This window comes from Prunus dulcis, chromosome 3 (genome assembly GCF_902201215.1).
Source record: "Prunus dulcis chromosome 3, ALMONDv2, whole genome shotgun sequence".
NCBI classification, from domain to species: Eukaryota; Viridiplantae; Streptophyta; class Magnoliopsida; order Rosales; family Rosaceae; genus Prunus; species Prunus dulcis.
In genome coordinates, this window is record NC_047652.1 from 2,466,844 (window position 1) to 2,482,455 (window position 15,612).

At 38.0% G+C, this 15,612-nt stretch overlaps 2 protein-coding genes across 3 annotated transcripts; both read left to right on the forward strand.

The window, feature by feature from the left end:
* Positions 1–4,438: 4,438 nt before the first annotated feature.
* On the forward strand, positions 4,439–10,234 carry LOC117622971 (ABC transporter B family member 19-like). Its single transcript, XM_034353789.1, has 9 exons — positions 4,439–5,512; positions 5,708–5,762; positions 5,924–6,099; positions 6,235–6,399; positions 6,507–6,802; positions 6,931–7,247; positions 7,351–7,574; positions 7,893–9,788; positions 9,890–10,234. The coding sequence occupies exons 1-9, from the start codon at positions 4,439–4,441 to the stop codon at positions 10,232–10,234; spliced, it is 4,548 nt and encodes a 1,515-aa protein (XP_034209680.1).
* Positions 10,235–11,212: 978 nt separating this feature from the next.
* Positions 11,213–14,436, forward strand: LOC117622569. Of its 2 annotated transcripts, none has more exons than XM_034353299.1 (5): positions 11,213–11,325; positions 11,733–12,435; positions 12,827–13,063; positions 13,442–13,533; positions 13,638–14,436. In XM_034353299.1, the coding sequence occupies exons 2-5, from the start codon at positions 11,794–11,796 to the stop codon at positions 14,260–14,262; spliced, it is 1,596 nt and encodes a 531-aa protein (XP_034209190.1). In that variant the 5' UTR covers positions 11,213–11,325; positions 11,733–11,793; the 3' UTR covers positions 14,263–14,436. The 2 variants fall into 2 exon arrangements, with proteins under 2 accessions (XP_034209190.1, XP_034209191.1); XM_034353300.1 differs by having other exon boundaries at positions 11,221–11,325; positions 11,748–12,435.
* The last annotated feature ends 1,176 nt before the right edge of the window (positions 14,437–15,612 follow it).

The following is a 15,612-nucleotide window of genomic DNA, read 5'->3' on the forward strand; positions in this document are numbered from 1 at the left end:
CTTTTATTCACGTGGACTTCACTTCTTACTTTATAACAGAATACTATATTTTGCTTTATCTACTTCCCCAGCCTTTTGTATTGTCAACTTGAACAGTATGCCACAAAAGCTTGGTGTGATTTGTAGGTCAAGCATAATATTTTAGGACCTGCAAAAAAGCATGAATATTTTTCATCTTTTATTCATTTGATGTGCCTTTTAATATATTTTTTAACCTGCAAAAAAAATGATGCCATATCAATTTTCCCACCAAGGCACCTGGTTTTCTGTTCTTCAGTGCACTCACGAATGAGAATCAAATTCCTTGTCGACTTTCCTTGTTCATCAAGCAGACTCTTATATATTCTTTTCAACTGTGCATTATATGACTAACAAAATTACGCTTACAAAAGAGAAGGGAGGCAGACATTGTCTCCGGAGAAATGCGCTTATTAGTATGTAGTCAATTTTACTGGATGAGTATGATCTATTTTCAATTGTCACCAGTATAAGATTGTATATGATCTGTGTTCTTATTGATATGGGACTTGTCACAACAACATGTATCTCATCACTCCAAGTCAGGCTTCCGAAAAAGTATACTGTGTTCACTTTGTAGGTGGAAACTGCTATCGTGAAGGAGATTGTCTTAACTGTGGATTTGAAAACCAATCTCTCGGGTTTTACAGGCACTTTAATGCATGGCGGGGGATCTATTTGAGCTTTATATACTGAGTTGACATGACCAACTACATTGTAGTTTTGCACAAACTACATTGCAGTTTCAGCTGCTGTTTCTATTTAATTACAATTGGATTTTTGCTATTTCCTTGGCCTTCAACCTCACCAATTTGAAGAGTAGAGGTTACCCAGATGAGGAGTTGGATGGGCAATAGAAGAGATGATCACCTCGTAAGTTCTCTCTCTCTCTCTCTCTCTCTCTCTCTCTCTCTCTCTCTCTCTCTCTCTCTCTCTTTTATATTCATTCTATGTAGATTGATTGCTGAGAAATTGGTAGAGAAGGAAATGATGGATAATTTGGTATAAGGCTTAGTTGTGTCACATTTTGTATTAATTTCAGTTCATTTAAATATCTATTGTAAGTGTGGAATTCATATGGTTTTCATCAATATGATGATATATATTGCTATGTATTAACTGCCCTGTTGGCTAATTTTGCTGAAATTGGATTATGCAGCCGTTTACTATCTGGAGGTTTCTTGCGTTTCGTCTGCATATATCTCTTTTTGCTCTTTATTTCAAAATCACGAGCCAACTGATGCTTTCGTATGCATATATCTCTTTTTGCTCTTTGTAAAAAATGGAAACTACAAGGCAAAAAATGGAAACTACATTGCTGAAAGCAGAAAATCGAAAATTGCATTGCAGAAAACAGAAACATGAATAACCTATTTTACATTCTAGGTGATCTTCATTCTGATTCCCCCTCTCCCAACATGTCTTGAATTAAAAAATATATATTGCTTTGCTTTGTTTAACTCTAGAGCTGAGCATTTTTGCCCAGACTCAGAATTGCAGTTTCCATTTTTGTATTGCAATTTATGTTTATGCATTGCAGTTTCTGTTTCTGCATCGCAGTTTTCGTTTCTGCATCGCAGTTTTCATTTTAGTACTTTCATCTTGGTTCCTCCATTTTGCTTCTATACAATTAATTTTTGTTTTTGTTGCTGTTTTCATTTTTGTTTTTGTTTTTTTTTACATAACTGATGTCTACATTGTATTTTTGTTGCAGTTTCTGTTTTTATTTGCAGTTTTTGTGTGAATATGTGTTGAAATGATTTTTATTTTTCTTTAAAAAACCGTTGATTGTTTATATAAATATTTTATAACTGAATAAATATTACAAAATCAAGTTTAGTGTAATCGTTTGTGAGTGAGCTCTCCTCCTTTAAGGGTCAAGGTTCGAGTCTCTTCAATGACACAAAATTCTTGTTTAAAAAAAAAAAGAAAAAAAAGAAGGTGAATAAAGGGCAATAGAGTTGGTCTTCGGCGACATGTGGCGGTTGGCTGGACATGTACATGTGACATAGTATGCTTGCCTTAGAAGGAGCGGCATTGTGTGTAATTTTGATATTTTTTAAATGATATTTTTGTAAAATTAGATACTACATTTTGGTCTTTGGGCTTATGCTAATTAGATGAAATTGTATTCCTATCCTCCAAAGTAATAAACTATATTGTGTTTTAAAAGTAAGGCTCCCTTATATATATACGCACACACACACAATGATCTATACTATTTGTTCATTATGAATCAAAGTAGTTTGTGCTACTTGCATTCAATATGTTAGTTTTGCTCTACACAAATGGAATACTACAATTGTCAAGCTCCAATGAATATACTTATCTTATATGTGGTGTTTCATGTCTAAAAGGATTTTAGAATAAAAAGTTTAAATGAATTTTTCAAAATACATACGTACATAGAATATTTCTTTGGCCATGTGCCAGAGTCTTTTAGGATGGCAAGAAGGAAATGCTTATGTCTGTTTATGGAATTTGCTTAGAATCTTTCTGACAGTGATATGCTGGTGGTTGTGTGTTGCAGCTCCGCGGTCATTCTTCTCACTCTCATCATTCCGGAGCAAGGGGAGTGAGTCAAAGCTGAGATAATCACCACTTAGCAAGTGTGCTTGGATCATCTTCAAGGTAGGTTTAAAGAATGATCATAGAGACAAACAATTAAGTAGCACGATGCAGCTATCTATATAAGATCTACGATGGGATTATGGTAGTTAACTAAATGACAAAGCCTTATGAATCAGATCAGTTATTGGGAGAGGCATTCTTTTTCTTGTTCATGTACACAGTGGATGTATATCCCAACTTTGTTACAATCACCATTGTTGACAGTTTAAGAAGAGTGTTGTGACTATGCGGAATAATAGCTTGTAAGCCACGACCATTTTTGTGTTGTTGCCGTCTTCCTATTGCTCCACTGTCATTTTACCTTTGTAGGGCGACTCTACTTGTCTCCAGCTAGCATATTCTGCCTATTGTAGTTATTGGAATTACCTTCCAAAGGCATTTCTGTCTTCTTTTAGTTAAACTTCAAAAATTTTGAAATAAACTTTAAACTTTAATCATGGGATGAACTCAGATTTGAAAGCTAGCAACTTATATGCAATTATTATCTGCTAAAAGAAACCAACTATTGGATGATATTGCTGCTCAAGTTATGTTTATAAATATTTTTGAGGTTCTAAGATTTAGATTATTTAGTGAGAGATTGTGGCTCTAGCTGTTAAGTCCGAGCTATTTAATAATTTTGTGTGTGTGTAGGATTATGCATTATGATGTGTTCATTTGTTTGCTTGGTCGAAACATAGATTTTCTTACACACACTGCCAATATGCCAAGGTTCAAATTGAACTTGAGATCGCTAGTTTGTAAGTCAAGGTTCTTTTTCACTGAGTTAGACCCAGTTAGCCGGTCAAAACAGAGGTTCAGCTGCTAGTGATGGGATTCATTCAGAAACCGACCAACAATGGAAATAACAATTTGTAAATCATGAGCTAATGACAGTTGGAGGAGAAACTTTGTTACAAGTTGAGATTGATGACATGTGAAAGAGGGAACCAAAGAAAGACTGTTTGGTTTGTAGCTTTGTTTGCAGTTGAGAAAAGATCAACAAAGCAACCGACCAAGAACGTCAGTCAGATTACAACAGACAATGCATGTCATTAGGGTTTTCCTATTTTTAATTCCTATCAGCCGGCCTGGATTTGGCCTGCATGATGTTTTCAAGTACGAAATGAGGCTCCGTGACATAATAGATGATGTGTTTTCTTAGCTAGATACTAACGAAGTGCTTGTCCAATTATAATCGTACAAGTTGTTTTATATGTAAAGGACAAATATCAAATCCAAAATGATTGGTTTAAAGAAAGAAAAGAAAATCAACTGGGAAATTTTTTTTGATAAAGCAGCACATTTAATGCATGCATTTTTGTATTTCGTGGTTCATAAGATTTGAACTCGGAATTATAATAAAACAATCAAGTGAAAACTGTGTGTCACTAAATTCTAGATAAATCATTGACATGCACTGTAAATTTTTAATAAATAAACCATTAACATGCGCTGTAATTTTTTGAACTTTAAAAATAGAAAACAATGGAAAATGCTGATCTATCTTTACAAGAATTTAAATATTGGTCCATATAAGATGAACAATAGCATATTGATTTCACTGAAAAAGAGACGGATTCAACGAAGTCTTTTACTGCTTAATAAAAACCAACAAGACACATTTGGACAACCACCACCATCCTTGCACAAATAGCTAAAGCCTCCCTCCTACTCACCATTTACAAATTTCCTCCCACTGGCAAGCTGTATACCCAAAAAGTTGGGAAAAAAAACTCTTCTTTTCATTTTCCTTCCTTTCCCCCTCACTTTCCCACATAATTCCCTCCAACCAAACACCCCCACAATCATGGCTGGCATAGACTCCTCCTTGGAATTTGAACAGTCATCCTCCAGCCACCGCCACCCACGTCACCCCACGCCCGTCAGCTCCTACTCCCGGTCAACCCAAAACCGAACACCCAACAGCCGGAGGTCCCGCCCAACGACGCCGTTTGCGGCGGACAACGACGTGTCGTGGCAGAGCGAGATTTCGTGGCAGTTTGAGCCCACTGGGTGGAGTGACACTCGAAACTTGGGCTCAGCTTTGAGCCCATGGGCTGCCACCAGCACCTCCACAGAGGCCCAAATAACTCGCCGCTCAGCCAATTACTACTACCTCTCAAGAACCTCTACTGGGTTCAGAAGCTCTGCCCAAAATATCACAAATTACGATTCTACCCCTGATGGCAGGCTTGAGCTTCGAAGCTATATTGCTCCTCCTAGAGATGGCAATAACTATAATAACTATAATAACAGTGAGAGTTCTTTGGTTTTTGGGAAGAGTAATTGCAATGCTAATTATAAAAAGTCCCCAAAATTGGAGAAGATTAAGGAGCTGGGAAGTGGGAATTATAGTGGTCCTTTGGCTAAAAGAGATGTGCTTGGTCATTATGATGATGATGATGATGATGAATCTGAAGTTTTGGGTCATGGGTTGTCACATAATTTGGGTCATGACCCAGGTGGTCATTTTTATGGCACATCAAAAATTATAGGACATGGTGGCTATGGTCATGGGTTGTCACATGCAGGGCACGATCATCATCAGAATGGTTATGATGATCATGCATGGCAATCAACGGTTACTAATCGTCGTAACGATGGGGATGACCGGTACGGTGACAGTGATCAAGGTTCTGTTTTTGATGAGGATGGTGAGGATGAGGAGGATGCAGTGCCACCAAAGCAAGTAGGGTTGCTTAGCTTGTTCAAGTATTCAACAAAATGGGATTTGGTTCTTGTTTTTTTGGGTTGTGTGGGTGCTCTCATCAATGGAGGGTCTCTTCCTTGGTACTCTTTTCTTTTTGGACAGTTTGTGAACAAGATTGCTAAAGAATCAACATTCGCTGACAAGACTCCGATGATGAAGGATGTAGAGATGGTATGTATGTAAATATATTTTTACACAAGAAAAGATAGATCATGCTCATATGTTTTATTTTCTATGTTTATAGATTAAGACATTTTCTTCACTGTTGGTAAACTTTTTCTTACCATTGTTTTTCAATATTTACTGTAGGTTATATTTGGTTTGGATTAATAATGGAAGCTGATTTTCTTTTGAATCTAATTTCAGATATGCCTGTACATGGCTGGACTAGCTGCAATAGTGGTAGTTGGAGCATACATGGGTAAGATGGGCATACATCATGATGAACATTGCCTTTTAGCTCTTTGTTTCCTTTTGAATTCTTTTGTTTTTCCTTTGTGTCTAAATGTTTGTAACACATGGAATTTTGTCAAAGCCCATACGAATACATACCAACAGTGTTTTTTTATCACTAAATTGCAGAGATCACTTGCTGGAGAATGGTGGGAGAGAGATCTGCTCAAAGAATGAGAAGAGAATATCTAAGAGCAGTTCTACGGCAAGACGTTAGCTTTTTCGATACAGAAGTCGCTGCCGGTGATATTATGCACGGAATTTCCAGTGATGTTGCTCAAATTCAAGAAGTTATGGGAGAGAAGGTCTACTATTTTCTTTTATAAATTTGCCTTGAATAAAATTTTACGATTACGTAACAAATAGTCATTATTGTTCTGTTCTTGTATATTGAGAATCAGCTAGCATTGATACATTTTGAACTTTCTATATAACTGCAGATGGCACATTTCATTCACCACATATGCACTTTCATATGTGGATACGCAGTTGGATTTATAAGGTCAAGGAAATTATCTCTAGTAATCTTCTCAGTCATACCACTGATGATGTTCTGTGGTATTGCATACAAGGCTGTTTATGTTGGCCTAACTACAAAAGAAGAGGTAAAAACAAATAGAGAATGACATAACCAAGCATATTATAAACTTGACCTTAATTTTTATCAACACATTAGCATCTTTTTTATTCTTTTCTGGTGCATTTTTCAAAGGTTTCTTATAGGAAGGCCGGTACTGTAGCTGAGCAAGCTATCAGTTCAATCAGAACCGTATTTTCCTTTGTTGCGGAGGATAATTTGGCTGAAAGATACGCTAATTTATTGGCTGATTTGGTGCCTTTTGGAGCAAGGATTGGCTTTGCTAAGGGTGCAGGAGTGGGAGTTATCTATCTGGTTACTTATTCAACGTGGGCATTGGCTTTCTGGTATGGTGGTGTTTTGGTTGCAAGGGGAGAGATAAGTGGAGGCGATGCTATTGCTTGTTTCTTTGGTGTCAATGTTGGGGGGAGGTAATAAGCTTGTCTTTGTGGTGGTTAAGAAATTTCAGAAATTTTTGTGCAAAGAGATATATAAAACTAATTGTACATGACCTTTTCTATTTTCTTGACACATTTTACATGTGACTAAATTTTCATAGGGGCTTGGCATTGTCACTGTCATACTTTGCTCAGTTTTCACAAGGCACGGTAGCAGCAGGCCGGGTTTTTGAAATTATAGATAGAGTTCCAGAGATAGATCCCTACAGCTCAGTAGGCAGGACCCTGCCAAAGGCTCGAGGAAGGATTGAATTTAAAGGCGTTTCTTTCTCATACCCGTCTCGTCTTAATGCTCCAATTCTTCATTCTCTTAATCTGGTTATTCCATCTTCAAAGACACTAGCACTTGTTGGTTCTAGCGGAGGTGGAAAGTCCACCATTTTTGCTCTTATAGAGAGGTTCTATGACCCTAACCAAGGTATCATAAGCTTATGGTTTAACAATATAAAAAAGCGATTTATGATAAGTTGGAATAACTTTAGTTCCTGCTCTAATTTTGTTTTCAATTGTTTGTTTTGCAGGTATAGTTACATTAGATGGTCATGATTTGAGGACGCTGCAGGTCAAGTGGCTAAGAGATCAGATAGGTATGGTTGGCCAGGAGCCAGTGCTCTTTGCCACAAGCATATTAGAAAATGTATTGATGGGAAAGGAGAATGCCACCAAGAAGGAAGCAATTTCTGCCTGCATTGCTGCCAATGCTCACAGCTTCATCTCTGGCCTTCCACAAGGCTACGAAACTCAGGTTCAGTTACAAAAGCATTCTTACTGTTCTCTTGATGGGGAGATCCTTAGTATACTGACGGAAGTAGTGTTTAGAATATGCATGGCAACGTTCTTTTGGCAGATATCTAGCATGCTATGTTTCCAAACTGTGAATTTGGACCATACATTCAAACAAGAATTCACCTAATTAGTGATCCAGACTGACAGAGGGAAAAACATGTACCGGCTTGTCTGGCAGGAGGACGTTTATACACATGCACACACACATGTAAATGTTTACATCAATGATTATGTACTCATGGTCTAATGCTCATTCATTTCAAATGTCATTTGGCAGGTTGGAGACAGAGGAGCACTTCTTTCAGGAGGTCAAAAACAAAGAATCGCATTGGCTCGAGCTATGATCAAAGACCCTAGAATCCTTCTCTTGGATGAACCAACCAGTGCCCTAGACCCTGAATCTGAGTCTGTAGTCCAACAGGCTATTGACAAGATCTCCTCAGGCCGAACAGCGATTGTAATTGCTCACAGGCTATCAACAGTAAGAAATTCTCATACCATTGTTGTTCTTGACTCTGGCTCTGTCGTTGAGATTGGCAATCACCGCCAGCTCATGGAAAAAGCTGGGGCCTACTATAGCCTTGTTGAGCTTGCTGCTGATGGAGTAACAAAACCTTTGTCAAAGCAAAATGATACTGAAAAAGGCACTCAGCTTTTGGTGCCTGATAAATCAATTCATGATGCGCTAAGATCAAACCCTACCCAAGGGAAAACCCAAATAGAGGAGAAAGAGGTCCAAAAACCAAAACCAAGAAAAGTTCGACTTTCAGATATATGGTTGTTACTGAGACCAGAGCTTCCAATGCTTTTATTTGGATTAATCTTGGGTATGCATGCAGGTGCAATTTTGTCTATTTTCCCTTTTCTTCTCGGCGTAGCCCTTGAAATATATTTTGGTAAAGACCCATCCAAGATTAAAAGAAGCATTGAACCCCTTTGTTTAGTACTTGTTGGACTTGGCTTTGGGAACATAGTCTTTATGACAGGACAGCAAGGCTTGTGTGGCTGGGCTGGAACAAAACTCACAATGAGAGTGAGAAATCTCCTATTTCGTTCCATACTAAAACAAGAATCTGGTTGGTTTGATTCTGAAGAAAACTCCAAAGCAGTACTGGTCTCACGGCTCTCAATTGATTCTGTCAGTTTTCGATCAGTCCACATTGATCGATTATCAGTCTTGTTAATGGGTTTGAGTTCAGGTATGGTGGGACTTGGTCTATGTGTTTACCTTAACTGGAGGCTAGCTATTTTGGCTGCTGCTCTCACTCCTTTGACTCTTGGTGCAAGTTACTTAACCTTGATTATAAATTTAGGACCAAAACTTGACAATGAAGCTTATGCCAAAGCTAGCAATATCGCCTCTGGTGCAGTTTCAAACATAAGGACAGTCACAACATTTTCTGCTCAAGAGCAGTTGGTTAAGTCCTTTGAAAAAGCTTTATCAGGTCCAAAGAGCAAATCAGTAAGAAGGTCACAAATCATGGGCCTAGCACTGGGGTTCTCTCAAGGTGTTATGTATGGAGCATACACCGTAACTCTCTTGTTTGGTGCTTACCTTATCAAAGAAGGCAAAGCAAACTTCGGTGAGGTATACAAAATTTTTCTCATTCTTGTTTTGAGTTCATTTTCTGTTGGACAATTAGCCGGTCTTGCACCAGACACATCCATGGCTGCAACAGCAATTCCAGCAGTTTTTGATATCATTTCACGTAGGCCATTAATTGGCAGTAGCAACAGAGACAAAGAAAAGAAACTCGACCGGTCGAAACCATTGGATATTCAGTTCAAAATGGTCACATTTGCATACCCATCTAGGCCAGATGTGACTGTGTTGAGTGACTTTTGCTTGAAGATCAAAGGTGGTAGCACTGTGGCATTGGTGGGTGGAAGTGGGTCAGGAAAATCAACAGTTGTATGGTTAATACAAAGGTTTTATGATCCAATTCAAGGGAAGGTGATGATGGGAGGAGTGGATTTGAGAGATATTAACGTGAAGTGGTTGAGAAAGCAGATAGCTCTAGTGGGTCAAGAGCCTACATTGTTTTCTGGCACTATAAGAGAGAACATTGCTTTTGGTAACCCAAATGCTTCATGGGCTGAAATTGAAGATGCTGCAAGGGAAGCTTATATTCACAATTTCATCAGTAGCCTCCCTCAAGGCTATGAAACTCAGGTATTGTTCTATGATGCATATGTATCACCCAAGTTGTTCAACTTCATTTCACCATTTTTTGTTGTTGTTTCTTTTTCTAATATTTTTCCTATCATATATAGGTTGGTGAGAGTGGAGCCCAGCTATCAGGGGGCCAGAAACAAAGGATTGCGATAGCAAGGGCTATACTGAAGAGATCAAAGGTATTGCTGCTAGATGAAGCAAGTAGTGCATTGGATTTGGAATCAGAGAAACACATACAAGATGCACTTAGGAAGATTTCCAAAAGGGCTACAACCATCATAGTGGCTCACCGGCTTTTGACAATCAGAGGGGCTGATATGATAGCAGTTATGAGCAATGGTGCCATCACAGAATATGGGAGCCATGATGCACTTGTGGCTTCTCATCTTAATGGTGTGTATGCTAGCTTGGTGCGTGCAGAAACTGAAGCCAATGCATTTTAATCATATGAATATGTACCTAGTAAAGTTGCTAGATCTTAGATTCAAATTGTTTGTAAAGAAAATTGTTGGCTTGCCCTTTGATTTTCCGATGGGGGAAATCAATTAGCAGTTGCTTGTAGTTATAGAGAAGAGTCCATTTTAATATCGTTTGGTCCCCTTCCATTATTTTGTGATATTAGAGATTGGAATTGATGTACCAACATACATCGAAATGGTGAGTTTTGACTTTGCAAAGCATTTTATTCTTTGCTTGTTTGGGCTAGTTGGTAAACCAAATGACAAAGGTATATTTTTTTTTGGCCAAAGTTATTATTTTTATACAAGAGAGGGGAATCAATAACATTACCTCGAGTGCAAGAGTGAATGCTCTTAATCACTTGAGATATAAGTCTCTTGCCGAATGAGATGTATTTTGAGTTACACAATAAGGGTAACTCTCTTTTCTTAGCCTTGAACCTTTGATTTTCACAAATACACAGGTATGGGATTTATTCCTAGAATCTATTCTAGCGAAGTAGAACCAACTGATAAGTTGAATGTGATATTCCACTTGTTAATGTCCTTGATTAAGAGATGCCTTATGTTTACCCAAAGTAGGTATGCCTAATGAGTATTGCGTTTAATATGATTCACATGTACAAATTCTGGTCAATTCCTTTTAGAGGCTGCTCGATTGAAGTACAATTTCTGATCAAAACATTGGAAAGGTCCTTAAGTATCCACAAAGAGACCCACGACCTAACGAAGAAGCAAATTATAAGAAAAAAGGTTGATCAATCACAATAATCTCAATTAATGGTGGGTAGCCCCTTTTATAATCATTGCACATCACATAAAAAGGCCATAAAATTCTCACATGTATGCATTGTCACTTGGCTTTGAAGCCAAGAGAAGCTGATGGTTACGTGCCTTTCATGCAAAGCTAAAGCCTAAAGATGTTCTTTTGGTCAAGCCAAATGCCGCCACTTATCAAACACTGTTTGGTTCTCAAGTTGTATTCTATGCTTCATCTCTCTGCAAGATTCCTTCCCCACCTTGTTCTATCTTTCTAGTTCAACCTTCTTGGATCTTTGTGCTCCATATATCACCAGGTATTTACCATCTCTCTAATTCTTAGCATGTCTAGTCATTCATGTTATTGCATAATTTCCATCATTTTGACGCATACAGCTTATGCAGCTTACACAATTTCTTCAGAAAAGCAAGAATTTCATAATATTCTGACTGATGCTAGCTTAGTTTTCTTCATTGAAATTTACCTCAGAAATTTTGTTTTCTTGATTCTTGTTGTTTGAGTTTTAATATGCAGTGTTCATTAGTTTGTGTCTTTTCAATGCCTTTTCTTGTTAAGACATTGTGTTGCCAAAAACCAATAAAAAAGAAAAATTGCAGGACTTTATTATAGGTTGCCTGTCTTTGATTCTTGTTGCATATGGGATATGGTTTTTGCTTAGCAAAACGGTATCTGAAGTGAATAGTACCATGAAATGAATTCCAGTGCATCATCATCCAGGTAGACTTTCTCAAATTTGGATTTACCAGAACAAGAAGAAAAAGCAATGGCCTCCCTTACACCAGGAGTTCTACTAAAGCTCCTTCAGAGCATTAACTCCAACGTAAAGGTTCGTGGAGAATATCGATCGGTCCTGCTTCAAGTGATCAGCATTGTGCCTGCCTTAAGTGGGTCAGAGCTGTGGCCAAACCAAGGCTTCTTCATAAAAGTGTCGGATTCTTCTCATTCCAGTTATGTCTCACTGTCCAAGGAAGACAATGAGATTATATTGAATAACAAGTTGCAGCTTGGCCAGTTTTTCTATGTTGATAGAATGGAGGCAGGAACACCAGTTCCTATACTTATTGGGGTCAGACCAGTTCCAGGACGGCACCCTTTCGTGGGGAACCCGAAGGATTTGATGCAAATGTTAGAGCCATCAGAGAGTCCAGTTCAAGTTGATCAGGAAGGCAGCAATAGTTTGAAATCGAGGGAGTCCTTCGACGCAAAAGATGAAAACTCAAGACAAACGTTTGTTATTAAAGAGGAAAGGGCAGCTGTTGCATCTAGGTATATGCAAGGTGTTTTGACATCAAATTCAAAAGCTAGCGGGCCAGATTCTAATGGAGGTGGGAAGAACCATGACAATGAGAGTGGTGCTAGGAAGGTTTCCATGTTAAAAGGCAAGCAGCAAGAGCATAATGGTCAGGTACGATTCGTGCTAAACATAATTTCCATTTTTAAGACGGGTAGGATTATCTGTTTAAATTAGATGCCATAGTGATGACAGAATAAAAGCAAATGAGATTGGTGTTTTTTCTCTGTTTCAAGTCCTAAAGCATTCAGGCAATGTTACACATATAGGAGTGTTAGGCAACACATAACATACAACAAGAACAAGATTCAATAAATTGGAACAAAGTTATTGTGCAGTACACAAATTTTTCTTGGATCTTTAGAACCTTTTCCTAGATCCCTACACCAAATGATGCAACTGAGAATATAATCCTTTTATTTGAAACAAACAAATAAGTAGATGGTTCCCTTTTATGTAATCAAAGAACAGTTTTGTAACATGATCATTTGTTCTAGTGTTACAGGCACGCTCAATAACTCCTTCCCATAATCGACCTGGTGCACTTTCATCAAAGCCGGACTCAGTCGTATCTAACACCAAGGAGACTGCTGTGCCTTATAGAAGCACTTCTGCAAAACGAACTTCAAGCAAACAGGAAAACATGAACTCTAATTGTTTGTCAAGCCGAAAAGATAAAAGCCAGTCACCTGAGGCTGTTTTGTGGGCTTGTCTGCCGGCTAACTTTTTGAAGCTTGGAAAGGTACCTTTCCTTGTTTCCTTCGCATTTCTTTCCTTTTCAGTTTAACATGTCCGAAACTTAAGTTATGGCTACTGTTCCATCAGTCCAAACAGCCAATATAGAAAAAGGTTTGGCATTTTTGTTGAACAACTGTATTATTTTGATAATGCTAAATTCTGAACAGATATCAGTACTTTGTTGAGTTTATACTCAGATCATGACCAATTGAGCATGCATTCAATTGAAGGCAACAAGAAAAACTAAAAGGCCTTTTCATTGAATTAGATTGATGTTAGCTAGGCAACAATATCTTGAATAGAAAAATCTCACTAATTCTCGCATCCATTACACCGTTGCAATGTGACACTTCTTTCTTATCTTTCGTTAAAATTTTACAAGGGAATGCTCAGGAGGAGAAATTTAGCTTCTTTGGTAGCAGCAGAAGCTCAAAAAGAAGCATCTACAGCTGCAACTCTTGTCAAATGTCTCAGGTAACTATAATATCTATTAAAAGAATCCATGTCAATATCTTACATCTATAATCACATTAAAATTGTTAGTCTGTGAAACTTATTTCTTAAATCTTTTCTTTCAGCATGTTTGCCGATCTATGTTCATCTGCCTCACCGGACAATCCCCACCTTCCTCTCAACAAGTTTTTCATACTCCACCAGCTCATTGACCAACCAAACATTGCAGCTCCATTCAAGGATAATTCAATTCCTTTAACTACAAAACAATTAGTGCCTCCAGATGTTGAAAAGTTAAGCAAAAGGACAGGTCTAATTCATGGTAAAAGTACATTGAAGTCTCCAAAGGCCCCTGCTGAGTTAAGTGGAGCAGAAAAACTAGAATGGGCTAAAGGAGATAGTGCAAAAGAGATAGCAGAGCTGAAAGAAATTCTCATAAATGAAACAAGATCTTGGTTTTTGAAATTCTTGGAGGAAGCATTGGATACTGGCTTTCATCTGAAACCCCAAGAGAAGAAAGGTAAGGACAGTGCCGGGCGACGCAATGAGCCAGACAATCATATTGCTGTGACATTATCACAGCTTAAGAAAGCAAATGAGTGGTTGGATAAACTGAAGAACAATATGAGCTCGGGGAACAACGGATTGGTGGAGAATGTTGACAGGTTAAAACAAAAAGTATATGCTTGTTTACTTGTTCATGTGGAGTCTGCTGCTTCAGCTCTAGAAAACAGATCTGACCGTGGTTGATCCAGCCAAAAGGGTGATTTTAGAATTTTCATTGGCCTCTGGTATATATGAATAACTTATTACATTTAATTTAAGGTGGTGTTGATTTCCAACTAAGGTGATTTGAGCCAAGAATTGTTATTTAACTTGTGGATGATGAAATTATTTATGGATGTTGATTGTGTATAAAAATAATAAGGCAATTGAAGGTCTGCATCAAAATAAACTGATGAGATTTTGTACTCAATCTGTGAATGATCATCTGGTTCAATGAAAAGTGGCAAGACTGTGTAGCACTTAGATGATCTTAGGGAAGCAGCATTGCAGAAGTAGAATCAGCTCGATCGACATTACCGTCGGTTAAATGAGTTACCAATATGAGCTACTAAGAAACTGACCTTTATCATTGCCTTCAATCTTGTGCCTGAAAGGGAGAGAGTCCAAGCTGGAGAGCTAGAGCACATGCAAAATTCTCAGAACATTGAAGCTGATATATCTAGCATGTGCCCTGCTTCTCCAGCATGGATCATTCTCCCTATCCTCCACCTCTGCATACTGGTGGCTGAATGGAGAAGAACATTGGTTGAGCACTTTTATTGCTATAAGAATTAGAGCACATGCTATAAGAATAAAAGCATGGCTAATAAAATCTGAATAAGAAGCATGGTGATAATGGGATACACATGTGAGTGATTTATAAAGGATTTTTATATGTAAGAAAGAGTTTGTTGGTGGTAGGGTTGTTGCTCTTGTGGCTTTTGCTTCTAAAATAAGCATTTATTTTATTGTTCTTTAAGCGAAGCCAGAGAGGAATGTTGAACCAAAGTTGGACCAACACAAGTTTGCTTGAGTAACCGTTGAAGTTTGGCTGCCAAAAACAAATGGGATCTAGTACAACCGAAGTGCCAACTTAAAGTAGACCTTTGGCTATGGCAGACCACCCACCATGCCCAGGCACAACCCATGGACAATAATTAAGGCTAGCGAAAAACCCTATCCCTTTTTTTTTTTTCTTTTTTTTTTTTCAATATTTTAAAATTTATTTTTTTATACAAGCGATAATCTACATTAAAATAATCTAAACTATGAGGAGGGGAATTCAAACTCAGGTTCAGAGTAGGGAGCACACTGTACTAGCCAACTTGTCTAAGCCCATATCTACAAGGCTAGTAAAAAACCCTAAGACTGAAAAAATAGTTTTTTATTATTTTATATTTCTTTCATTCATTGAAAAACAGACACTTACCGATGCTTGGTGATTCAAGTGGTAAGGAGCTTGTTCCCCTTACCTACATGCTCGAGGGATTAGTCCTCGCCTACATGCGGGGGATACCCTGGATTCATCCAAAAAAATCAGAGACTTGAATTTCA